The sequence below is a fragment of the Narcine bancroftii genome, chromosome 6, assembly GCF_036971445.1.
Source record: "Narcine bancroftii isolate sNarBan1 chromosome 6, sNarBan1.hap1, whole genome shotgun sequence".
Taxonomy (NCBI): Eukaryota; Metazoa; Chordata; class Chondrichthyes; order Torpediniformes; family Narcinidae; genus Narcine; species Narcine bancroftii.
This window is the reverse complement of record NC_091474.1, coordinates 46,015,170-46,042,060: the sequence shown is the minus strand read 5'-3', so window position 1 is coordinate 46,042,060 and position 26,891 is coordinate 46,015,170. Positions and strand designations below refer to the sequence as shown.

General features: G+C 46.3%; 1 protein-coding gene across 3 annotated transcripts in view; it reads left to right on the top strand.

Moving 5' to 3' along the window:
- The window catches only part of LOC138736042 (cadherin-22-like), a 1,166,757-nt gene that overhangs the window by 130,047 nt on the left and 1,009,819 nt on the right, over positions 1-26,891 (top strand). For all 3 annotated transcript variants that reach the window (XM_069884871.1, XM_069884873.1, XM_069884872.1), the window contains exon 2: positions 12,377-12,780. In XM_069884871.1, the coding sequence (XP_069740972.1) occupies positions 12,508-12,780 (273 nt within the window). In that variant the 5' untranslated portion in view covers positions 12,377-12,507. The remainder of the gene's footprint in view (positions 1-12,376; positions 12,781-26,891) is intronic.

Here is a 26,891-nt window from a genome sequence, read left to right as displayed (position 1 = left end):
CTGTAATGGAAATCTATACTGTACAGTCTATGGCAGGGCTCTTAAAAATATTGCAATATACAAAAGTATGGGAGAAACGCAACTGGTCACATGGCACCAATAGGAAATAAAGGGGAACCCACATTTTGGGCTTGATTCCCTTAATCAAGCTAGGAGCAAAAACCAGGCAGAGGAAAAAAAGGTGGAGGGATGAGGCGAGGGGAGGAGCACAGGCTAATGCAATGGTTCTCAACCTTTTTTGTTCCACTCACATCCCACTTTAAGTAATTCCTATGCCATCGGTGCTATGTGATTAGTAAGGGATTGCTTAAGGTGAGATGTGAGTGGAAAGAAAAAGTTTGAAAACCATTGTTTTAATCATCCCTCATTGACTTGTTATGTGTATGGTTTCAGAACTCCAAAGGAAATGGGCTAGTGACAATTTTTATCAAGCCAAATATTTCAGCAACAATTGGGTCTCGAGCAGTGATTCTCAACCGTCCCTTCCCACCCACATCTCACCTTAAGCAATCCCTTACTAATCACAGAGCACCGATGGCAGAGGGATTACTTAAAGTGGGATGTGAGTGGCAAGAAAAAGGTTGAGAACCATTGGGTTAATGGATAAGAGGTCATGAATGGATATAGGTAGGACGGTGGAAGAGAAGTGATGGGGGAAGAGAGAAACTGAATGGAGAGGAAAGACTGTGGGGGGCTGGAAGAAAGGAGTCAGAGGGACTCTCTTTTCCTATCGCTGGAAGCTTGCAAGATTGTACTGCTTACGGTTTTTTTGGATAGGCACATGCATATGAAGGGTGGGATATCTATCAGTGTTATAGAACGTGGAACATTGCAGCAACCTGAAGTCCTTCCACCCATGATGCTTTGCCAACCTATGTAAACTTACTCCACAGCAATTTAATTTCTCCTCCACCTCCCATTCAAAACCTTTCTAGTACCAGGTGTCAGAACTGGGTGTGAGAGAGTGCCGAAGGCGCTGATGAGTTCCTGATCATGTCGGAGGTTCAGATCTGGAGCTCGAGTGGCCAATAATTTGGACTGGTCTCTGTTTGGCTGTGGAAATGCTAGAAGCGGATCTACAGACACATGGTGAATGGGGAGATTTTTCCCTCTCTCTGACTGTAAGGGGCACTTCAGGGAATTTCTGCCGGTGGCAAATCTGTGTGCCTTACAGTGGGCAAAAACAATTTCATGTAATATGACCCTATTTTATTACATAACAATAAATTGAGTCTTGATTCTCTCCATTGTAATTTCAACATCCTGAAAAACATTTCAGATGTCCTGGATAGAAGGCTTCATCCCGGGAACAGATGCAGCACAGGAACTGGGTGAAAGATATGGTGTTCTTATAAGGAACTGGTATAATTGAGGGAGCTGTGGGAGTCAGAGGTTTTGTTGTTGATCTCCATGGAGAGTTTGTCTCCTTGATAGAGATGGAGTCAGAGAGGTCCAGGAAGGGGAAAGAGGTGTCAGAAACAGGCCAGATAAATTTAAGGGCTGGGTGAAACTTGGCAGTGAAATTAATGAAATTTTTGAGCTCTATAGCAGGGGAAGAGATGTGGAGAGGAACCTGAGGAGGCCAATTAGCTTACATCTGTCGTCAGGAAAAGATTTAAATGACGGGCTCCAGATGCTGGGGCCCTAGTGCTGTCGAAACTCAGCAGGTCATGTAAAAAGTGAAATGTGTGATGTGCTATTGAGCAGAAAAGCAGACACAAAATATAAAGTCTGTTCAACAGGTTTTATTCTACATAAACTTCCACAGAGCTGGCTGTGAGAGATGCTGTGCAAAGCTCTGAGACTGACCTCGAGGGACCGGATGTAGCTTATATCCTGGAGGGTGATTGACAGCTGGCCAAGTGTTGCCTTGTCCTCCAGTGATCTTCCTGCAGATACACAGGTCGCCCCCTGCAGTAGGCTAGTGGTGTATCACCACAAAAGGTTACCAACGTTTTGGTCCTGAGCCCTTCGTCAGGGGAAGGAAAACCAGGCAGGCACCTGAATAAAAGGGTGGGGGGGTGGAGGAGAGGGGTGAGAAAGGGGCAGGGGAGGATCACAGGCCAACAGGTAAGAGGGCATGGTGGATATGGGTGGGAAGGTAGAAGAGAACAAAGCTAAGAAGTAATGGGTGAGGGGGTAGCTCACTGAATGGAGAGGGAAGTGGGTGGAGAACTTGAAGAAAGAAGACTGAGGGATGAGGGAAAGAGAGAGGGGCTTGATCAAGATTGGGAATGTCCAGACGGAATGTGAGACGTTGATAAGCTGTGGATGCTGTATGACCTGCTGAGGTTCTCCAGCATGTTTGTGTATTTCAGTCAGGAAGGTGCTTGAAGCAATCATTAAGGAAGAAATAGTGAGACATCTGGACAGAAATTATTCCATTGGGCAGATGTAGTATGGATTCAGCGAGGGAAAGTCATGTTTAACTAATTTACTAGCGTTCTTTGAGGACATGATGAGGGTAATTGATAGACAGGAACAGGTGGTTTTAATACACTTGAATTTCCACAGGGCATTTGATAAGGTACCACATAAAATCTTTTGCATGAGATAAGGAATTTGGGGTAATGGATAGAGGATTGGGTTAAATGGATGTTTCTGGTTGGGGAGCAGAGTGATGCAGGGATCAGTGCTAGGCCCGCAGCTGTTCACAATGAACATACCGTATATGCCGTGGTATAGGACGACTCTTTATAGGACGACCCCCAGTTATTCCACCTAAAATGTAGGCTTTGAGCTGTAGCTTTTGTATAAGATGAATGCCCAAGTCTGGTTCTTACCATTGACCAGTGAAGTGATGCTGTCACAATATTTTAATACCAAATTACACTATAAGGGTTTCAGTTTTATTCACATATTTTAAAAGAAACCACTGCTGGCTCCTATAATGGGCTGTATGAAGCCTATACAGAGGCAGTGGCAGTCGGACTGGGTGGATAGATCCCCGGGACAGTGCTGACACTTCACTGGTCACGCATGGATTTGTCCCGCAGAAATAGCAATGCCCCTCAATGTAACATAACATAACATAACATAACAATTTACAGCTCGGAAACAGGCCATTAGGCCCTTCTAGTCCGCACCGAACCAAACACCCCTCTCTAGTCCCACCTCCCTGCACAATGCCCATAACCCTCCATCTTCTTCTCATCCATATACCTGTCCAACCTTTTCTTAAATAATACAATTGACTCCGCCGCCACTATTTCTCCCGGAAGCTCATTCCACACGTCTTCCACTCTCTGAGTAAAGAGGTTCCCCCTCATGTTACCTCTAAACCTCTGCCCCTTAATTCTTAACTCATGTCCTCCTGTTTTAATCTTTCCTCCTCTTAATGGAAATAGTCTATCCACATCCACTCTGTTTATCCCTTTCATAGTCTTAAATACTTCTATCAAATCCCCTCTCAACCTTCTACGCTCCAAAGAATAAAGACCTAATCTGTCCAATCTCTCCCTATACTCTAGATGCTTAAACCCAGGTAACATTCTGGTAAACCTTCTCTGCACTCTCTCCACTCTGTTTATATCCTTCCTATAATTAGGCGACCAGAACTGCACACAGAACTCCAAATTAGGCTGCATTCTTTTTGCTGTCGCCACTTGTGTGGATGTCATTTGTGTTGTGAGTGTGAGGGAGGTGCGCTGCGCCGAGGGCCTGACCAGGTCACTTGCATGGAGCTGAGTTAGGTTGTCAGCATAAGGAAGGTGGTAGAGTGCACCTAGGGCCTGACTGGGACACTTGGAGCTGCTGGGAATGGGATATGGAGGAGAGAGGGAGATTCAGTGTGAGGGAGGTGCGCTGCGCCGAGGGCCTGACTGGGTCACTTGTATGGAGCTGAGTTAGGTTGTCAGCATAAGGAAGGTGGTAGAGTGCACCTAGGGCCTGACTGGGACACTTGGAGCTGCTGGGAATTGGATATGGAGGAGAGAGGGAGATTCAGTGTGAGGGAGGTGCGCCGCGCCGAGGGCCTGACTGGGTCACTTGTATGGAGCTGAGTTAGGTTGTCAGCATAAGGAAGGTGGTCGAGTGCACCCAGGGCCTGACTGGGACACTTGGAGCTGCTGGGAATGGGATATGGAGGAGAGAGGGAGATTCAGTGTGAGGGAGGTGCGCCGCGCCGAGGGCCTGACTGGGTCACTTGTATGGAGCTGAGTTAGGTTGTCAGCAAAAGGAAGGTGGTCGAGTGCACCCAGGGCCTGACTGGGACACTTGGAGCTGCTGGGAATGGAATATGGACGGGAGAGGGAGAAGATAGCAGTGGTGTTGAGACTACGCTGTCAAGGTTCGGATTTTAGACCTGGTGTATAAGACTATTCTGATTTTTGAGCCGACATTTTTAAAGTTTTCCGATCGTGCTATAAACCGGCGTATACGGTACAGTACATGTTCTGGAGGAGGGGACTGAATGTACCATATGTAATTTTGCTAATGGCACTAAATTGAGTCGAAAAACAAATTGTGTAGAGGGCACCGAGAGTCTGCAGCAGGGTCAGCGCTAGAACGTATGTTAAGGGGAGGGGGGCTTGTTCAGCAGGGACCTGTTGACAGTGGAGGGGGGGGGTGGGAGGTGTTGGCAGGGACATATCATTAACACCATCTGCCCCTCTGACATAAGACACGAGGGCACTCTTTATTGCGCCAAGCATCACTAGACGCTACTGATGCTTGCCGCACGCTTGTGATGCGGCCGGGAGAGGAGGGAGAGCCGCTAGCGTGCGTCAACCTAGACACTACTGACGTGAGAGTGTGTGGGGGAGGTCTGACCGTGTTGGTGGGGTTTGCATAGAACCTAGTTTGGGGGGAACAGCACATTGCTTGTGGGGGCGAATTCCCGCCCCCCCCCCTTCCCCCACTGACCCCGGTCTGCAGAGATATATAGGTAGGTTAAGTGAATGTGTAAGATTCTGGCAGATGGAGTACAATGTTGGTAAAGGTGTGGTCATTGACTCCAGAAGGAAACATGGTAAAACTGTTATGCAGAGAGGTTTGAACATGAATCAATAAAGAATGGTTTGCAGATGCAATAGGTATTCAAGAGGGAACTAGGATACTGGCTTTTATTGCTGGAGAAATTGAATTTAAGAGCAGGAATGGTTCTGCTGCAACTAGTGAGGCCAGACTTCGAGTACTGTATGGACCAGGTCTCCTTACTTTGAGAAAGGATATCCTGGCTTTGGATGCACTGCTGAGATCTGCAGCAGAGGTGGGAGGGAGGAACCAAATCATCAGACTTGGTGCTGCTGGAGGGCCGGCCTCTGGAGACAGTGTGTAACTAATGTCACTATCCGGCAACTGTTTCTGGACGCACACACTCAGAGAGGTTTGCACGATACCCTGGGCTGGGTTCATCACTTTCCTCTGACCCTGAGCAGAACTGCTGCCATGCCGCATTAAGTCTGCTTCCCATGGTTCATCTGTAGAAGTTGCTAAGGATCATGACGAACTACCCTAGTCTTTCGAGGAAGTTGAAGCATTGCCTCATGAATGTGCTTGTCTGCAGTCAAGTCTCAGAAAATGTTTGCTCCCAAGAACTTGAAGCTACCGATTATCTCTATCTTAGCATCATCGATGTGGACAAGTGTGTGGTCTCTAGCCCTCTGTCTCCCAGATGCTCAGAGAGGGGATTGTTATCTTGGCACCCATACCACTAGTCTTTTAATCTCCTTCCTATTTTGCATCTCATCGCTATTCAATGCCCAGCTCACTCTTGTGCTGTTGTTAGTGAATTTGGAGGTGGATTTGGAACAGTAGTTACCTGGACAGTGGTGGATGCAGTGGGGGTACAGTAAGGGATTGAGTATGTATCCTCGAGGAGCGAATGGAGGAGAGGAGATGTTGTTCCCCATCTTCACTGCAGTCTGTTTGACAGGAAGTCAGGTATCCAGTTACAGAGGGGGCACTGAGACCTAGATCCCGAAGTTTGGGAATGAGTTTGCTGGGGACTGAGGTGTTGAAGACAGAGATAGTCTTGATAGAGTTGTCCAACTGCTCCAGGACCGAGTGGTGAGCCCTTCCTTGCAGGAAGTACCGAGTAATTTGAGGGTGAAAAAAAGATTGAACTGTGGTTTAAGGTTTTCAGTTTGACACCTTATAGAGGTAATAGGGTCTTGTTGATAGAATATAAGCTTTCTCAGTAAGTGGAATGACACGACTTACATTTATGAATAAAGTAGATGTTTGGTTAAAATAACCAGTGGATGGAGCAACTAAAGGCCGGGATTCGTGGTCTCAGCAGTTTAACAAGAGCAATCTCAGCAGGTCAGGCAGCATCCACAGGAAGTAAAGGGTCGCCAGGGTTTCGGCTCTGGGCCCTTTGTCAGGTGTATAATCTCCGCAGGCCTGGTACCAAGGCCGCCAGTCTGCTCCAAGAGATGTGTGACTGGCGTTTCCTTTGCAGCCCGAGCCATTCAGTTGTGAACCTGAGCACTGTTGCCCAATGCCTTTGGTAACATGACAGGTAATGATCTTTGGTTGAGAATGAATGGGTGAAATGGGAAGCAAAGATTGACTTTTGTGAAACTGATGCAGAGCAATTGAATGTCTAGGTCTTAATATTTAGTGGATCGATGGTCCAGGCAGAATTAGATTCTGAGACAAAACGAGACTAAGGCCCTTCCAATTTGCCTCCTGCCACTTTGACAAGTGTACAATAATAATCAGTCCCCTGCCCTTGTTAGGTTTGGTATCTCCCCTTTGCATTTCTGTTTTTTCAGTTTACTACTCCATTACAAATTCTCAAGGTATGCCTACTTTGAAGAGCTTTTTCTCCTCCTCTGCCAAGCTCTCTCACATCGCTCCCCCCCCCTCCCCCCACCCCAATCATTCCCCGCATTTACAACTGCTCTTCTGCTCAGTGACCACAGTCTAATTTCTGTGAGATGTTGCCTCAAAAAGGCTCTGGCATCATAAAGAATCCCCATCTCGTGGTCGTGCAGAAGGTATAGAATTGCCTCAAAGTTCAAGGACAGTTCATTTCCTCAACAGCTGTCAGGCTCTTGAAGTTCTCCATACAGCCCAAACCAGAACACTACTCCAGAACTAACGATCTGTCTGCACTGTTGCAACATCACAATTTTTGCACCCACTGCAACTGTGAACATTTATCCATCCTTTTGTGTTTGCTATCTTACTTTTTCTCTAGTGCAGTAATTTAATTTATCCTTGTTGTTTGCATTTTCTATATCTGCACCTTGTGCTCAGGTGTATGATGGTAAACTCTTATCGTCATGACAATAAACTCTCATCGTCATCAAGAGTGCCATGTTTCTTTCCCCCACCTCTCCGTTATTTGTCCCCATTCTACTTTTCTCCAACCTCCGCCCCATTGGTCCCCTCCCCCATCTGTATCCCCACCTCTCCTAGCTTTATTTGTTCAGTATCCGATCACCCGCACTCCTCCCCAGCCATCTCCTCTCTTTTTGTGCCTGTATCTCCCCTTCTCACTTTAGCTGCGATGAAAGGTTGCGACCTGAAAAATTGAATGACCATTTCTCTTCACGGACCACAACCTGATGAATCCCTCCAACTTCTTTACATTCACTTGAGATTCACAGAGTACCTAAGAATGAGAGGAGATCTTATAGAAATATATAGGATTATGAAGGGTATGGATAGGATAGATGTAGGAAGGTTTTTTGAGCTGGCCGGGGAAACTAAAATGAGAAGATACAGTCTCAAGATTCAGGGGAGTAGATTTAGGACAGAGATGAGGAAAAACAGTTTTTTCCAGAGAGTAATGAATGTTTGGAATTCTCTATCCAGGGAAGTGGTTGAGGCTGCTTCATTAAACATATTTAAAGTTCGATAGAGGAATTAGGGGATATGGGAAGAAGGCAGGTAGGTGGAGTTAGGTCATAAATTAGATCAGCCGTGATCTTATTGAATGGCGGAGCAGGCTCAATGGGCCATTTTTGGCCTACTCCTGTTCCTACTTCCTATGTTCCTATGTAACTGCCGCCAAGTTTCTTCCTGGCATAAGTGAAACTTATTTCCGTGTCTGTCATTTACTGTCATATGTGCCAAGATGCAGTGAAAATCTTTGTGTGCTCTCCAAGCAAGTCAACCCATACTCAGGAGACCTAGAGGAGACTGGAACCTGAAGCTAAACATTCTCTGCTGGAGGAACTCAGCAAAGGTCGAGCAGCGTCTGAGGGAGAAGAAGAATTGTCGACATCATGAATTGGACCTCTTTGTCTGGACTGGGAATGCAGAGATAGAGAGAAACCAGTGAAATGAGGACAGAGTTGGAGGTGCATGGGATTGGTGAACCAGGGAGAGGCAAATCATGATGGACCAAGGCAGAAGATTGGTCTGTGTGTTACTTTTAATAATGGTTATACCAAGTCAAACATCCATCTTGTAGTTAATAATCATTTTACAAATCTGCCTTAGTATCATCCATACTGACCAATCCTGCTTGCATCCACTCTATACCCCTCATAATCGCTCCTCATTCTGTGACGTTCTGGGGAATAAAGTCCTATCCTGTTTAACCTTTCCCTGGAACTCACTCCTCAAGTCTCAGCAACATCCTTGTAAGGAAAAGACCCAGCCTCTCAACAGCATTTCTCAGCCATTTGGACTGAGATCCAACTTAATGAGGAAGAATCGTCAAATACGATCTAAATTACAGCCCTACAAGAGCGTGGTTTTCTGCTGATGCCTCCCTTAAAGCCTTAGCCACATTCTTCTTGGATCTATTTTCCATTTGCTTCAATTATTTATCACATTCTCTTCTAAATTACTTCTTTTTGCACGTGTGCTCCAGGGTCAAACAAAGCCTTAGGCGATGGTCCCTTGTTCTTCATCATTTGTCTTCTTTTAGCTTGAACCAATTGTCAGAACTGCAAATCCTCTCTTCTGTTGATGCAGCCAAAGCGTGGCAGCTGGTCATGAATCTGGGTAGCTGAGGAAGGGGGTGGGAGGGGTGACAGTGAATCTGGCGGTGGGTGACATTAAAGTGGTGGAATTTGATATTCTGGTGATTGATTCAAATTGCAAAGTGTTTCAGCATTGCCAGTGGCAGTAGCCGCTGATCCAACCACATTCTATTGTTCCAGGTGATTGGCTAAGGAAAGGCTGCTTACACATCTTTCCTACATTAGGAACCAAATGGTGTCTATCTCTCACCTCCCTAATAGGACACCATTGAGAGCCACCACTGACAGACACCATTGTCAGGGTGCATGACTGTGTGGGAAAGGAACTGCTCCGCCCAATCCACTGCAGGGGGTTGTGAATGTGGCTCAGACCACCGCGCACACACACATACACCTCCTATCCATTGATTCCATCTGTAGCCCACTCCCTAGGAAAAACAATCAATATATTAAAAGACTCATACAGCTGCTCTTCATTGACTACGGCTCAGCGTACTACAACACCATTATTCCCTCAGTGCTGGCTAAGAAGCTCCAAACCCTCGGCCTCTGTAGCCCACTCTGCAACTAGATCCTCATTGGAAGACCGCAATCAGTACGAATTGGACACAGTGCCTCCTCCTCACTGATCCTCAACACAGGCCCACCTCTGGGATGTGTGCTTAGCCCACTGCTCTACTCACTATACACCTATGACTGTGTGGCCAGACACAATTCCAAAGTCATCTACATATTTGCCGAATAATTACAACACAATTGTTGGCAGAATAACAAACAGCAATGTGGAGGTGTACAGGAGGGAAATGGATCAGTTTGTTGAGTGGTGTCACACCAAAAACTTTGCGCTCAACAATTGCAAAATAAAGATGATGATTGTGGACTTCAGGAGGAAGTCAGGAGAACACAGTCCAGTCCTCATCGAGGGCTCAGAAGGAGAGAGGTTCAAGAACTTCAAATTCCTGGGTGTCAACACCTCTGAGGATCTGCTCTGGAACCTCCATGTTGAAGCAATCATGAAGAAGGCTCGCCAGTGGCTATATTTTGTGAGGTGTTTAAGGAGATTTGGTCTGTCATGGAAGATCCTTGAAAACTTCTACAGGTGTACTGTTGAAAGTATTCTGGCTGGTTGCATCACTGTCTGGTGCAGAGGTGCCAATGCTCAGGACAGGAAAAATTGTTAACTCGGCCTGCGACATCACAGGCACCAAACCACTCCATCGAGGACATCTACAAGAGGCGGTGGCTTAAGAAAGCAGCCTGTATCCTCAAGGAATTCCCACGACCCAGGCCATACCCTCTTCACTCTGCTACCATCAGGGCAAAGGTACCAGGAGCCTAAAGACGAGCACTCAACAGCACAAGGACAGCTTCTTCCCCACTGCCATCAGATTCCTGAATGACCAATGAACGAAAGACACTGCTTTACCTTGAATTTTCATGCACTATTTTTATTTATTTTTTGTTTGGTGGTTTATATGAATGTTTGCACTGTGATACTGCCACAGAACACCAAATTTCATGACTTGTTCATGACAATAAATTCTAATTCCTATTCTGGCCACACTTACTTAATTCCCCCTTTCGTAAGGAAGGCGATTCAATAGTGTGAGATCATACACTCCTAGATTCAAGGGCAGTTTCACACCCAACATTATCAGATGCCTGGAAAAACCCCAAAATAGCAACATTATGTTGCCTTTACTCCGATGGGTCTCAACCTTTTTCTTTGCACTCACATCCCACTTTAAGTAATCCCTATGCCATCCATGCTCTGTGATTAGGAAGGGATTGCTTCAGGTGGTATGTGAGTGGGAAGGGAAAGCTGAGAATCACTGCTTCTAGACCTAATTGCTACCAAAATATTTCGCTTGAGAAAAATTGCCATTGGCCCATTTCCTTTGGAGATATGAAACCGTGCACATCACGAGTCAATTAAGGACTATTAAAACAGTGGTTTTCAAACTTTCTCTTCCCACTCACATAACCACCTGAAGCAATCCCTTCCTAATCACAGAGCACCCATAGCATAGGGAATACTTAAAGTGGTGTGTGAGTGGAAAGAAAAAGGGTGAGAACCATTGCTTTACTCCATACCAACTGATCTCCTGTAACTCCACACTTTTGTTCTTTTGCACTGTGCTTGCAAAGCGACCTCTCTAACAGCATTTTTGATACATGTGACAAATAGGATTGAATTTGACCTGAGGTGGATTGTGGGCACCAGCTCAGTTGTGTTATTGGTCGGTAATTTGTGTTAATAGCCAGCCAGTTGTTATCAATTGGGACTATTAACTGGATAATGATGAAAGCTGGTCACCTCCAACAATTACTCTCCCCACTTCCCCACGATGAAGATCCTGCACATATTGCAATAATTGATCTATAAATAGAATCTCAATAGTTTGATATTGATAAGAATTATTTCAGACAAAACTGATTGCTATGGAAACATGATCAAAGAGCAATGGCACTACTTAGTTATGAAGAAGTTGAAAAGGAAAATGGGCAAATGTCTTTCACCCAGGGAATGATGGATGATTGGCCTTTCAATCATTGAATTAAGAGCATGGTTCTGAAAGGAAGTTTAAAGGAAATGTAGAACATAGTGAGAAATCAAACCCAAAAGATTTATCTTGTTGGATTTCGTGTTTTCTTCTCTTTCTAAAGTGTTTTGAAATCATGAAAGGTGCCAGAAATCTTGCATTAATGCAGAGTTATCCTCCACACATAAAGCATAATGCAGTGTGTATGGAAGAAGCTGCTCGGATAGTTGATGGGACAGACACCTTCCTTCTGCAGGCTCATAAAGTAAGTTGGATATCAGATTGGTGTGGGGCGGTGGACAGTAGATGATGAGCATGGAAGGATGGTGTTGGACGGGGAGGTTATCATAGTTGGGGATATGAAAAATATTTGGATAAGTTGATGATTGTGGAACTGACTGGAGTTGGGGGACAAGTGCAGCATTTAAATTTAGTTGATCACTGAAGCATGCTGACGCAGGATTGCCAGTAGTATGCCATGGAGATTTAAGACCAGAATTCACTTGGAACTGAATGGAGTCAGCAGCATTGGCTTGGATAAGGTTGAGCCCTTGAAGAAATGTCACTATAGACTAGTGCCCTTTGGTTAGAACCTGCTTCAGTGGTTGTGGGAGAATGTGCATGACTCAATACATACTACGTTCAGAGGAGGTTTGCACGCTGCTTGCTCAATAATCTTTCTGTACGTATGTCACAAATGCACAGAGAATCAAGACAAAACCAGGAGGTGCAATGGCACTGAACAAGGCTGTATGTTTAAAAAGAATCCTCACCTCTTCATTCAGCACAGCGCAGCTTTATGGTCTACCTTTGAAGAAAGAGAATGTGCTTTAGATAGCAACTACGGCAATTTCAGGATGCTTGCCCATCAATGTGCTCTGTAGAAATGATATCCCGGTTAAGAGCCAATCTTACGGCGTCTCATTATGTTTCTTGGTTTATTTTTAGGTTCTTGGGATTCATCTGTGGAGTCTTAACTTCAGGACTGGCAACTATCGCTCCCTTTCAGCGTTTGACTTTCAACTAACACCAAGGAATGTGAGATTCTCACGGATCCATGCATTGAGAGGTCACTGTACATGGGAACTTCCTCACCTGAATGTACCTATGTGAAGATGTGGCTGGGTAAAATGGTCAACCAAAGCACCTTGTGGCTCACATCAGTGGCCCTGTGCATGCTGAGACATGGTGGGACAAACTCCATCCCGCACAGCTCCCAACATCCGACATGGAGTACGGACCAAGCGGAAGCAAGATTGGTCGCTCATAACCGTGCCAAACGTGGCTGGGTCTGGAACCAGTTCTTCATCGTGGAGGAATACACTGGAACTGAGCCACTCTACGTTGGAAAGGTGAGTTTAATTTATAAAGAGATTGTAATCTGCGGAGGAATCATTTCACAAGTAGCTGCTGATAACAGATGGACTAATGTTTTTTGCAATCTTGTATCTTTATGTGAAGAGCACGTTTCCAAAGCCTCAGGGCAGAAACTGAGGGTAGTGTTCAACAAAATGACCAGCGTTATATATTGGCAGTCAGTGATGACAAAAGGGGTATTTCAGCAATAAAGTAATGCTTTCCTCATATAAAAGTTATTTTTCTCTTTCTCCCCCTTTGAAGCTGCTGAGATATAACTGGGATTTTGGTTGGTGAGTGGGCGTAAGGAAGTGGAGGGCATTTACCTAAACCTGTCCAGCAGAAAACTCAAAGGATTGGAGGCCCTGCTGACTTTGGATCCCTTTTCACTCTCGGTGTAACTGGGAAGTGTAACTTTTGCCTTTACTACGTGGTTGGCGTTGTGGTTTGCGCAACGCCTTTATGATGCCAGTGATCAGGACTGGTGTTCAAATCTTATGCTGTCTCTAAGGAGTTTGTACATTCTCTCTATGTCTGCATGGGTTTTCTCCAGATTTCTCCCACCATTTGAAACGCACCGGGGGTGTAGGTTTATTGGGTGTAAATTGGGCGGCATGGAATCCCAATAGTATTCCCTATGTCATCAGTGCTCCGTGATTAGTAAGGGATAGCTTAAGGTGGTATGTGAGCGGGAAGGGAAAGATGAGAATCACTGCTTCTAGACCCAATTATTACTGAAATATTTTGCTTGAGAAAAATTGTCATTGGCCCATTTCCTTTGGAGTTCTGAAACTGTGCACATAACGAGTCAATTAGGGACGATTGAAAGAGGTTTTCAAACTTTTTCTTTCCATCACACACCACCTTAAGCAATCCCTTACTAATCACAGAACACCAATGGGATAGGGATTACTTAAAGTGGTATGTGAGTGGAAAGAAAAAGGTTGAGAACCACTGGTCTAAATTATTTTTTTTAATTGGATCTCGCTGGGATGACATTCCCCACAAACCAACCTTCAAGGAATCATGTTGATGCCATTGGTCTCCTAATTGCTTAGCAATTTCTCATGGATCAACCTTTGTCACCAGGACTCCAGCTCTTTGTCATTTTTATAAATGACTTGGATGAAGAAATGAAGGGTTGGGTCAGTAAGTTTGCAGATGATACAAAGGTTGGAGGTGTTGTGGATAGTGTAAAGAGTTGTTGTAGGATATAATGAGATACCAACATGACTTAACAGTTCGGTTGAAGTGGCAGGTGGAGTTTGAGCTGGAAAACTGAAGTAATACCCTTGGCCCAACCATTTGCAGTCTTGCTTGTTTAAATAATTTACTTGAAGGTGGAGTACTGGGTTAATGGCAGCATTTTTAGATGTATGGAGAAGCAGAGTGACCTTGAGGTCCAAGCCCATAGATCTCTCAAGGTTTGTGTGCAAACTGATGGGGTGGTTGAGAGGGTGTATCGTGTGCTGGCCTTCATTGCGTTGAAGAGCCATGAGGTAATGTTGCAGCTCTACAAAACTCTGGCTAGACCACGCTTGTTTTGTGTTCAGTTCTGGCTGCCTCACTCTGTGAAAGTTTTAGAGAGGGTGCAGAGAAGATGTACCAGGATGTTGCCTGGATTAGAGAACACATCTTGTGAAGAAGTGTTCAGTGAACTGGAGCTCTTCTCTTTGGTGTGACTGAAGATGAGAGGTGACTTCATGGATGTGCTCCATATGATGAGACATAGATAGGATGGACAGCCAACAACTATTTCCCAGGGCAACAATAACAAATACCAGAGGACCTTTGTTTAATGTGAGTGGAGTTTAGAGGCAACTTCAGAAGTATGGTTTTTTTTTTACACAGAGTGGTGGGTGCTTGGAATGCATTGCTGGGGGTGGTGGTCCCATAGGGACATAAAAAAGGCTCTTGAATAGACACATGGATATAAGAAAAATAAGTTATTGGTGTGAGGTAGAGAATGGTCAGATTACTGGGAAGCAGATTTACATATAGTGTGAGAAAAACAGTCTAGAGTCTCAACCTGAAGATGATGGAACTTCAGGAAGATCATGGATGACCATCTCCACTATATATTAATAGCTCTGTAGTGGAGAGAGTAGAGAGCACCATGTTCCTCAGAGTCCACTTAAGGAGTAACCTATTCTATACACCTCCTCACTTGTCAGGGAGGCACAACAGTGACTTCACTTCCTTAGAAGGCTGAGACGGGCAAAGCTACCACCCACCATTCTACCAACTTTTTAGAGGAGTTCTAGCGAGAGTGTCCTGGCCGGCTATATCACAGGGTGGTGCAGCTGTTGCAGAAAATTAGATTGGAGGTCAACCTACAGGACCAAAAAAGCAGCAGAGAGGATCACTGTGGTCTCCCTGCCCCCACCCCCTCCCCCTGTTGATGTGATTTACTGATATCCTTGTTTAAAGTGGGCTTGTAAAATCTGTGGGATCCCCCACGATCCAGCAGGGAGCATCTTCCAGGTACTCCCATCAGGAAATGGATACTGGAGTACCAGAGCCAGAACCACCAGACTGAGGAATAGCTTCTTCCCACAATGTGTATTATGACTGGAAGTATGCTTTCACAGTTTTGCACTGTGGACCGAAGAATGCTGATTCTTCCGGAGGACTGACACAATCGGATGATAAATAAACTTGAACTTCAAGTTCAAGTTGGTGCTTAATGGGCCAAAGGGCCTGCACTGTGCTGTACTATACTATGTTCTAGAAGCTCAAAGAACAACATATAATATTCCACCCAGATTTCCCCAATCACAGTGGCATGAACATTGAATTTTCCAATTTTAATTTCCACCCTCATCCTCCACGGTTTTCATTTGCACTTCACCAGCTCCCACACTCAATTTTCTCTCAACCCCCTCCCCCGGTGGTCTCCTTCCTGTCGTGTTGGGTTCAAGCATGCTCGTAATAACATCGACCTTGAGCCTGGAGTAACGTTCATAGTTTGCTTTATCTTACCATACGCACGGGCTCGTCCAGAGCCTCTCTCTCTGACCCGGATGTGGAAGTCCCTCCCCGTAACATCATCGGCCTGCTCGATGTCCCACCGATAGTGTTACACCACACTTCCCTGTCACATTCATGTGTCCAGCATCCTGTCACCTCTTGGCCCTTCCCCAGCAAGCCCCCCTCCCACCACTTCTTCAGTATGCTTCCCCCCCCCTTCCCCCCCCCCCCCCCCCCCCACTTCCCGGAAGGCCTTTGTCCCCTTGGTTCTTATTTTTGACACTAAGAGTTAGAACCAGATTTGTAGATAAGTACCATCATCACCTGACATGCACCTGAGATGCTTTTTGCCCGCTGGGGCACGGGCTTCCTCATATTTACATGGGCTCTGCTGGAAGCTCAAATTACCTGAGCAATATTCCTGATCTAGCCAACAGAGTCTAACTCCCCAGCAGATCCTGGCCTGCCTCCTTGGCTCGATAATTTGCAGTGGGCAATTTATATTCAGGCTCCCTGCTGAATCTAATTTCATTTTGTTTTGCAGTGATCTTCACAATGAGACTTCCCGGGAGCCATTGGGGTTGTAGGGAGAAGCAGGATGAGCTCCACACAAGCGCAGTCACTAAGTGGCCAAATGGTTTCCCCCAAACTGAATAGCAGTTCACACGTCAAGTCCCTCCTGCGAATGCCTGCAAGTGTGGCGAGAGAGGGAGGCAAAGGAGGAAGGAAGGGGAAGGAGAATTACCGAAAAGCAGGGAGGGAGGAGAGAAAAAGGATGATTTAAAAAAAAAGGAAGGATAGAAGGTTTGGAGGGAAGGAGACGAAAGAGAAAAGTAGGAGGGAGAGAATACAGGAGTGAAAGATAGAAATGAGGGAAGGAGGGTGGAAGTGTGGGAAGATGTAGGAGGGAGAGAATGAGGAGAACTTGAGGAAGGAGGGAGGGAAAGAAGTAGCAGAATCAACAACAAACTGCCTCAGTTTATTCTGGTAACACAGGAACCAAATGTCGCAGCCTGTGATTAGCCAATGTCACATCCAATGGCATCAGAGCTACTGGGTGTTGTGAGCAAGAAAACAGATTTGATGGGTCTCAGAGTCTGGCAGTAAATAATTTTATTTACAGAAGACGCATGTGGGAAGATCGCAACAGGAATAAGACACAGACGTGCACAATTTATAGAAGAGCGTGAGAAAATCATAATGACATGGACAGCCCCTTCCCCCAGACTTGGTACATGGAATCAAGGAAAAGCAATACGGTACTTGCAACCCCTTGACTCAGTGCAGACATGGCTCTATGCTACTAGGGACACTAACTAAAATGCTCCCAACCCTATATCAATGCACACCTCGCCAAACTATTTATCCAGCGCCGTTCACAGTACTCAGCCTGGAGTGAAACAGGGTGGTCCCTCAAAGATAGCAAAGAGGAAGGACTGAGCACACGTTGCACCATTTAGAGTGCTGGAGGATCCAGCCCAGGTCATTTACAGGAGTCTAATGGCTCGGTGCCAGCAAGGTCAAATCGATAACAAAAGCCAATGACCCAAAGCCAAGAACAGGAGGGCTGGAGGGTGCAGCCCAGGTAATTTACTTGGAGCCAATGGCTCAGTGCTGGCAAGTCTAGTTGATTACCAAGGCCAATATCCCAATGTACAGAAAGGGGCCAATGGTCAGGTGTGCACTGATGGGTGTGGGGGGGGGGGGGAATCTTGATTGACAGGTGCTGCATCTTCTGACCAGGTAATGGGCAGTGTTGTAACATGCCAGCCTGACCCTCCACAATACCCTGGGAAAATGAGAAACTCCTCTCCTACCATCACCCTGAATGAGATGTGGTTGAGTCTAAGTATCACAGAGTTTTGCAGCACAAACACTGGCTCTTCAGCCCAATATTCATGCCAACCAATTTGTGCTTGGCCCAGATTTCTCTAAACCATAAACCTGTCCAGATATTCTTAGATGTTGTAACTGTACCCAGTTCTACCACTTCCTCTGGCAGCTCATTCTAAATATTCACCACCCTCTGTGGGGGGGTGGGGTGGTGGTGGGGGGAAGGAGCCACTCAGGTCTCCCCAGACACCTCATTTTACACCTACAGCCACTCAATTTAGACTTCCCTACCCTGAGAAAAAAACTGTGACTGTTCACCTTATCTATGCCTCTTGTGATTTTTTTTTAATACGTCTTTCAGAACGTCACCCCTCACCTTTGCCAAGGGTGGTGGAGGCTTGTGCAATGGAGACATTTTAAAAAAAAAAAACTCTTGGACAGGTACATGGATGCAAGAATAACAGTGGGATGTGGGAGTGAATTTGGGAAGGTTTAGATGGTTGAGTAGATCTATAACATCGTGGCTGAAGGGCCTGTACTGTCCTGCTATGTTCTTCCTCATGCACTCCAGGAAGACAAATCCCAATTTCTTATTGCTAAAGTTCTCTTGTCTCAATTCTGCAAAGGCCATGGATTAAATAATCATTGTGTTCTACATCAAAGAGTGACTGAACATGGCAACAAGCGTTTATTAATTAAAAACTTTGTATGGAAAATGAGTGCCTTCCCAAATCTGACTTTTTAAATAATGGTTAGAAGTGCTTCTTCAAAGACAAAAATCAGACCTGATTGTATCGTGGAGGTTTAAAGTCACGGTAATTAAAAATAATAATGGTAAAGTTAACAAAGACGGCTTTCAAGAGGAATCAGTTTCAATTAATAGGATGAGTGGAGGTGAATAAATCGTCAAGTGCATTGTGCAAAACTCACCTGAACACATTTGGATGCCCATATCAAATGGAAGGACTGCAGATTCTAAGTCTGACCTTTCCCTAATGTTTCTTGCCAGCTGCAGTTACTAGAATTGCAAGGAGTTTCTGTGCCTTGACATTTATCAGATATCAATATTCTAAGGTAAATATTTCTGTGATTTTTTTTAAAAACATTTTGTTATTTGGATTGAACCATCACTCAGAAACAAACCCTTCTATCTAATCCATGCCAACCTATGATTCTACCTAGTCTCACTAACCTGCACCCAGTTTATATCTCTCTATACCCCTCCCATCCATGTACCTATTCAATTTTTCTTCAATGTCAAAATTGAGTCTTCTCTGTTTCATCTGGCAGCTTGTTCCATTCCCTTCATGGTTCCACTCAGTGTTATCTTTAAACATTTCATGTTTCATCCTTAAATTATGTGCTTGAGTTCTTGTCATTCACAAAGCCTGCTTACTTTCACCCTGTCTATACCTATCTGGGTGACTGTCACTGAGGTGTTGATAGGTCCAAGTTTGCTCAAATAGCCACAAGTAAACTGGAGGCCTGTGAGAGACTGCAGCAATAATTGATCTGCTAGAGCAACTCACCGATGAGGAAAACCTCTTCAAAGTCAGCATGCCTTGAAGAGTTGCAGTGAGTACTAATGAAGGGGTCTGACCCAAAATATTCACACATCTTTTCCTCCCCCCGCCCCCCCACCCCCACTGCATGGACCGCTGAATTCCCCAGCAGAGTGGGTGCTTTTCACAAGTAAATCTCGGTACAATAGAATGCATGGGGAAGAAGCAGGAGCTACCTTAGGACGTCCGATTAACCATGTTCTTTGTCCTCTGAAGACCAAGTTAGAGCCCATCCTTCTTGATTATGATCCAAAACTTCTCACTGGAATAGATCTTGAGCCCAAGAAAATAGTAACTCTTGGCTTTGGGTTTGAGTCCTCACAAAGCCTGGAGTTGCAAACAAGTTGATTTGGAAGTTGCATCCAATTCTCGTTCTCTAAAACAGCCATTCTCAACCAATTTTGGGACAATGGTTCACCCCCCCTCCCGACCTCTGAACTCTGCTCAAAGTTTATGGGCCCCTTCCCTGCGAAGTAGTCACGTTTTGGTTTCTTCTGTACTTTTCTCCTTCTTTCTTTTTTTTCTTCTTTGGCTTGGCTTCGCGGACGAAGATTTATGGAGGGGTATGTCCATGTCTGCTGCAGGCTCGTTGGTGACTGACAAGTCCGATGCGGGACAGGCAGGCATGGTTGCAGTGGTTGCAATGGAAAATTGGTTGGTTGGGGTTGGGTATTGGGTTTTTCCTCCTTTGTCTTTTGTCAGTGAGGTGGGCTCTGCGGTCTTCTTCAAAGGAGGTTGCTGCTCGCCGAACTGTGAGGCGCCAAGATGCACGGTTTCTTTAGGCAGTCCTTGTACCTCTTCTTTAGTGCACCTCTGTCTCGGTGGCCAGTGGAGAGCTCGCCATATAACACGATCTTGGGAAGGTGATGGTCCTTCATTCTGGAGACATGACCCACCCAGCGCAGTTGGGTCTTCAGCAGCGTGGATTTGATGCTTGCGGACTCTGCCAGCTTGAGTACTTCGATGTTGGTGATGAAGTCACTCCCATGAATGTTGAGGATGGAGCGGAGACAACGCTGGTGGAAGCGTTCTAGGAGCCGTAGGTGATGCCGATAGAGGACCCATGATTCGGAGCCGAACAGTAGCGTGGGTATGACAATGGCTTTGTACACGCTGATCTTTGTGTGTTTCTTCAGGTGGTTCTTTTACCAGACTCTTTTGTGTAGTCTTCCAAAGGCGCTATTTGCCTTGGGGAGTCTGTTGTCTATCTCGTTGTCGATCCTTGCATCAGATGAAATGGTGCAGCCGAGGTAGGTAAACTGGTTGACCGTTTTGAGTTCTGTGTGCCCGATGGAGATGTGGGGGTGCTGGTAGTCATGGTGGGGAGCTGGCTGTTGGAGGACCTCAGTTTCCGCAAAACAGGACGTCATGCGCTGGAGAGCTGGCTTTGAATGGGCAACTAAAGCGGCATCGTCTGCAAAGAGTAGTTCATGGACAAGTTGCTCTTGTGTCTTGGTGTGAGCTTGCAGATGCCTCAGATTGAAGAGACTACCATCCGTGCGGTACTGGATGTAAACAGCATCTTCATTGTTGAGGTCTTTCATGGCTTGTTTCAGCATCATGCTGAAGAAGATAGTAAAGAGGGTTGGTGCGAGGACACAGCCTTGCTTCACACCGTTGTCAATGGAGAAGGGTTCGGAGAGCTCATTGCTGTATCTGACCCGACCTTGTTGGTTTTCGTGCAGTTGGATAACCATGTTGAAGAACTTGGGGGGACATCCGAGGCGCTCTTGTATTTGCCAAAGCACTTTCCTGCTCATGGTGTCAAAGGCTTTGGTGAGGTCAACAAAGGTGATGTACAGTCCTTTGTTTTGTTCTCTGCACATTTCTTGGAGCTGTCGGAGGGCAAAGACCATGTCAGTAGTTCCTCTGTTTGCGCAAAAGCCGCACTGTGATTCTGGGAGAATATTCTCGGCGACACTAGGTATTATTCTATTTAGTAGAATCCTAGCGAAGATTTTGCCTGCAATAGAGAGCAGCGTGATTCCCCTGTAGTTTGAGCAGTCTGATTTCTCACCTTTGCTTTTGTACAGGGTGATGATGATGTCATCACGAAGGTCCTGAGGCAGCTTTCCTTGGTCCCAGCAGAGCATGAAAAACTCATGGAGTTTGGTATGCAGAGTTTTGCCGCCAGCCTTCCAGACCTCTGGGGGGATTCCATCCAAACCTGCTGCTTTACCACTTTTCAGTTGTTCAGTTGCCTATTATGTCTCTTTCAGGGTAAGGACCTCATCCAGCTCTAGACTCAAGGGTTGTTGAGGAAGCTGGAGCAGGGCGGATTCTTGGACTGAGCGATTGGCACTGAAAAGAGATTGGAAGTGTTCTGACCATCGATTGAGGATGGAGATCTTGTCGCTGAGGAGGACTTCGCCGTCTGAGCTGCGTAGAGGGCTTTGGACTTGGGGTGAGGGGCTGTACACAGCCTTTAGAGTCTCATAAAAACCTCTGAAGTCACCAATGTCAGCGCTAAGCTGGGTTTGTTTGGCAAGGCTAGTCCACCACTCATTTTGGATCTCCCGGAGTTTGCGCTGAAGATGGCTGGATGCGAGACGGAAAGCTCGTTTTTTTTCTCTGGCCAGGAAGACTTTGCAAGGTAAGCCTGGTGGGCAGATCACTTCTTTGCCAGCACCTCCTGGATTTCCTGGTTGTTTTCGTCAAACCAGTCCTTGTTTTTCCTGGAGGAGAAGCCCAGTACCTCTTCAGTGGATTGCAGTATGGCCATTTTCAGCTGATCCCATAGGGTTTCAGGAGACGTGTCCATGAGGCAGTTTTCATCCTCGAGCTTTGCTTGGAGGTTTGCCTGGAAGTTTCCTCTCACTTCGTCTGACTGCAAGTTTCCAACATTGAACCTCTTTCTGGGGGCTCCACTGTTCTTGAACTTTGGCTTGAAGTGAAGTTTGAGCTTGCAGCGAACAAGCCGGTGGTCAGTGTGGCATTCCGCACTGGGCATGACCCTGATGTGGAGCACATCTTGTTTGTCTCTTTCTTGCACCAGAATGTAGTCCAGGAGGTGCCAGTGTTTGGATCAGGGATGCATCCAGGTAGTCTTCAGGCTGTCTCTCTGCTGGAAATGGGTGTTAGTGATGACAAGCCACTGTTCTGTGCAGAGCTCCAACAGGAGGCGCCCGTTGTCATTGCACTTGCCGACACCATGCTTGCCAAGGATTCCTGGCCATGTTTCTGAGTCTTTGCCGACGTGAGCATTTAAGTTGCCAAGGATGACAACCTTGTCAGCTGTAGGGGTGGGTTGAATGAGGTTGCGCAGATCAGTGTAGAACTTGTCCTTTTCTGCTGGTTCCGCCTGGAGGGTTGGAGCATAGACACTGATGAGGGTGATGCGACGCTTGATTGGAAGGGGGAGTTGCATGGATATGATACGGTCAGAGTGGCCTGTCGGGAGGTTTTCGAGTTTGGAGGCAATGGAGTTCTTGACCATGAAGCCAACACCAGATAGGCGTTGTTCAGCCTGAGGCTTGCCAGAGCAGTAGAGTGTGTAGCCCGCGCCGTGTAGGCTGCCTACATCTGCAAAGCGGACTTCGCTGAGAGCAGCTATGTCGATGTTGAGTCTGAAGAGTTCATGTGCGATGAGGGCAGACCAATGTTCAGGTTGGTGGCTGTCAGCCTTGTCTAGCATGGTTCTGATGTTCCAGCATGCTAGCTTGAGTTTGTGTGCATCTTTTCAGGGGGAGGACATGGACATGTCCTCGGGCCTGCGCAAAGGAGCTTTTAGGTGGAGTGCAGTGTGCGCAGTACTGGCCCCACCCTTTACACCCATGGTTCGTGTTCCGTGGCCAAGCAAGCTGGGACATGGCAGCGAGGTCCTTGGGTCATTGGTTTTATATCGGAGTGTCCTCCTATACAGGTTGCTTAACCGGGCTGAAGAGGCCTGCCTCTCCTTTTAGGTCGAACCATATCTGGAGATCTATGACCGCTGTCCACAGTTATGGAGTGGTGCGCCCTGGAATTGGCCTGTGTGCGTTTACTCCTGCCGTGGCCGAGTGCTGGCGGTGCGGGCGAGCTTTCTTCTGCCCCCTCCTGCTGGGCCCTGGAGCCCCCGGAAAGGCGGCTCAATTACTTCTACTACGCCTGGCCGTACCACGCAGGGTCGAGTGGGCAGGAACACATAGGACCACAACCTTTCCCACACCTTGCAAAACACCCCGGAGGTTCCCCAGGCAAGGCCGCTCTGGTGGGGTGCAGACTTGGGGTTCGCCCCTGGCCCAGTCTGTCCGTGTTTGGTGGGGGCCCGCTGACCAGCTGGGGCTCCGGGTGCAGGGTGCAAGAGCTGCAGGCCGGCCCGTGGGTTCCGAATCGCCCCCACGAGTTCCTGGTTGAGCGGCCTGGCCCTTACCTTGGAAGTAGGGGCAACCGCTGACTCCCTCACCCTTGGAGATTACCTTTCTCCTACCAGCTACATAAAAACAATATTTATATTATGCGAGGTTAAAAGAAAACAAGGCTTTTATTGGAATATGGTACTTCCCCCGCCCCCCTACCAAAGGCTGTTTGACCCTCATTGAGAATGGCTGCTCTAAAGCAGAGTTTCGCAACCTTTTTCTTCCCACCCTCGTCCCACCTGAAGCAATGCCTTACTAATCACAGAGCACCTATGCCATAGGGATTGCTGAAAGTGGGACATGAGTGGAAAGAGAAAGGTTGAGAACCACTGCTCCAAAGCCTCGTATTTAATTGCTGCAATATCTGGTTCAGAACACAAGAAGGCTGCTCTCTCAGGCTAAGCATTTAACAGCCATTGACCCAGGAAGAGGAGTGAGGAAGCAAAATGATCAGTACATCTGCATGTTGAGTCTCAGAGATGCTAATTGCTACTAAGCAATACACATCACACTACTGCAGATTTAGCCCTGATTATCACGCTCTGCTTGCTAAGTATTGTCAGTTAGAGGAAAAAAGGTCATTTTCAACATGCACATCATTTGAATTTATTGTGACGATAACCTAATATTACAAGACCACATTAAAATATTGGTTCTCTTTAGTTGCCACCTTCTACCGGAGTTGCCTTTCCTGTTCCACATTCCCTTCACTCCGATCATTGATTGCTGGCAGGTTGACAGGGTATCATTTCTCTGAATCTGATGTGAAGACTATAACCTTATCAGCAAAATATGTCATTGATTCATTGAAATCTGAGCTGCGGGCAATTTGATCAGTGTATGTGTGCTGGAATTTGAGAGATTTATGCGAGATGATCTAATAATGTTACCACTCTTCCATATGTTAAATCAGCTGTGCTGATTGCAAGTGTTCACTCTCCTGTCAACAGCACCTAGATATCACATACAGTGGCATCTAGTGCAATAGATTTTCTCATGAACCAGTTCATCTTTCCTCATTCTGATTTAAGACTGACACGGTTAATGTGGTGGATGTCACAATGCTAGAACATGCCAGCAACCTAGGTTTGAATCTGGCACTAACTGGGAGGAGTTTGTACGTTCTCCCCATGACAGCATGGGTTTTCTCTGGATACTCCCACGTTCCAAAGTTGCATGGGGAATGTGTGTTAATTGGCTACATGGGTTTCATTGGGCAGTCGGTCCGGGCCCCCTGTTTTAAATTAAAAAAAAAACTTAATGTCACGTGTGCCAAGATGCAATGAAGAGCTTTGTTTTGTGTGCTAATTACAACAGGGAGAGCAAAAAATTAAAAGTGCAGAGTATAGTTTTTGGGAGAAAAGGTTCAGTTTAAACACTGCAAGGGCAGCATCATTTAATTAATGAGAGGTCTGTTAGAGTCTGATTACAAGAAACAAAGAGCTGTCATTGAATCTGGAGGTTCATGTTTAAAAACTTGTGTGTCTTTTGCCTGAGGGGAGAAGGTCCTTTAATGTGTCGGCTTTTTATCCCAAGACAGTGAAAGTGTGGATGAAGTTGATGGAGGGAACTGTTGTGCGCAAAAGGAATGGAGGCAGCAGGCCGAGAGCTGGTTAAGCACAACTGATTTACTTTGAAGTTTGCGTCGCAGCCTTTAAATCCGTCCGGAGCTCGCCCCTCGCATACTTTGACTTGTGTCACACTGATGTAAGCGTGAGCGCGTACTTCCGGTCTTGACTGGAAGGTAAAAGGCCCACGATGCCATCTTGCTGCGGTTGGCCCGATGGCCGCGCGTGACAAGCGGGGCCGGTTCGCCACTGCAATTATTATGTGTGCCGCCACAGGGTGTCGGTGGCCTGAACTGTGATCACAAGTCTCTGCAGCTTCTTGTGGTCCTGGGCAGAGCAGTTCCTGCCCCAAGCTGGGATGCATCCGGACAGGATATTTTCTATGGTGAATCTATAATAGGTTGGTAAGAGACCTCAGGACCATGCCAAATTTCCTTAGGGTGCTGGTTTTTAAAAAAAGCTAAATTAATCACTAAATTGTGTACCTTATTCTTTCTCAAAAAAGCATCTATCTGAAGGTATAAGTAGACATCATATATTATGATACCATCTTTAAATCATCAATGTCCAAATGCCACACAACCTTCCCTTTCCCCCTTCCATGGACTCCATCTCCATCTCCTGCTGCTAGGAAAGTCAGTCAACACACAAAGGGACCCATCGCACCTCAGGCTTACTGCATTCCCCTTCCTCCCATTGGAGAGAAGGTGCGCCAACAGCCTTAAAGATGCTTCCTGCCTCACAGCCATCAGGCTCCTGAATGAACCGCATGAGGGTGCTCGCATGCTGCCCTATCTTTGTACTGACTGATCTTTCATCTGCGGCTTTCAACTCTATAATTGTGTTCTTGTGCTTCTACTAAATACAGGTGTGTGAAGGATAGAGTTGAACTGTTGGGCTGCTTGAGTGGAAAACCCCATTCATTATTGTATGTATAATGTGACATAACCTTCATTAAAGATGTCATCATAATTGTATGGAAAGAAGCGGGCTTTTGGTCGACGTAAACCTGAAGTTTCCCCCTGTCTTGTTTAATTCTACTCCATGTCAGCAGCATTGATCCTTCCAAATTCCAGCCAAAACAGTCCCAGACAATTCATTCTCTCCCCATAGGCAAACTCCCTCATCTCTGGAATCAACCTGGTGAACCTCCTCTGCACCGTCAACAAAGCTAGTCTATCCTTTCTCTTGTAAGGAGACCAGAACTGCACACTTGTACTCCAGGTGTGGCCTCAGGAGTATGCCATACAGTTGCAGCAGAATCTCCTTTTCCTTAAAATTCAACCCCTCTGGCACACACTGTACATTGTACATTGGCTGGCCCTGTACATCACAGCTCAGCAGAGCGGAATATTTAAATCTGAGCACAACGTTGTTCATCTTCTTTGCCATGTGGTCAGGTCTTGCACTCGTCGTTGTCATCACGGTGGACGTCATCCGGAGCGGAACGCAGGAACATACAAACTCTGTAGTCTCAAAATTTTGTCTTTGAGAGGAGTCACGTGATGGAGTAGTGGCCGGACGGTGAACACCAGCCCTCTCCAGAAAAGTCGGGAAAAACAAAGGAAAACACAAAGGCACAGAAATAAAAGTTACAGAAAAGTGAGTATAAAGGTGGAAAGAAGATGGCGACAAAAAAAGAAAAATCGAAAGCAACGGTAAGAAGAGAGGAAGAGAAGACAAAGGAGGAAAAAGGTGAAGGCCTTACCTGTCCGAAGAGGCCCGCTGCGGAGAGAGAAACCCGCTCCCTCAGGTCGGTAAATAATGGACTACAAAAATGGCTCGCTGAGCCGAGTAAAAGTGCGCAACCGCGCATGCGCGATACTTCGCGCATGCG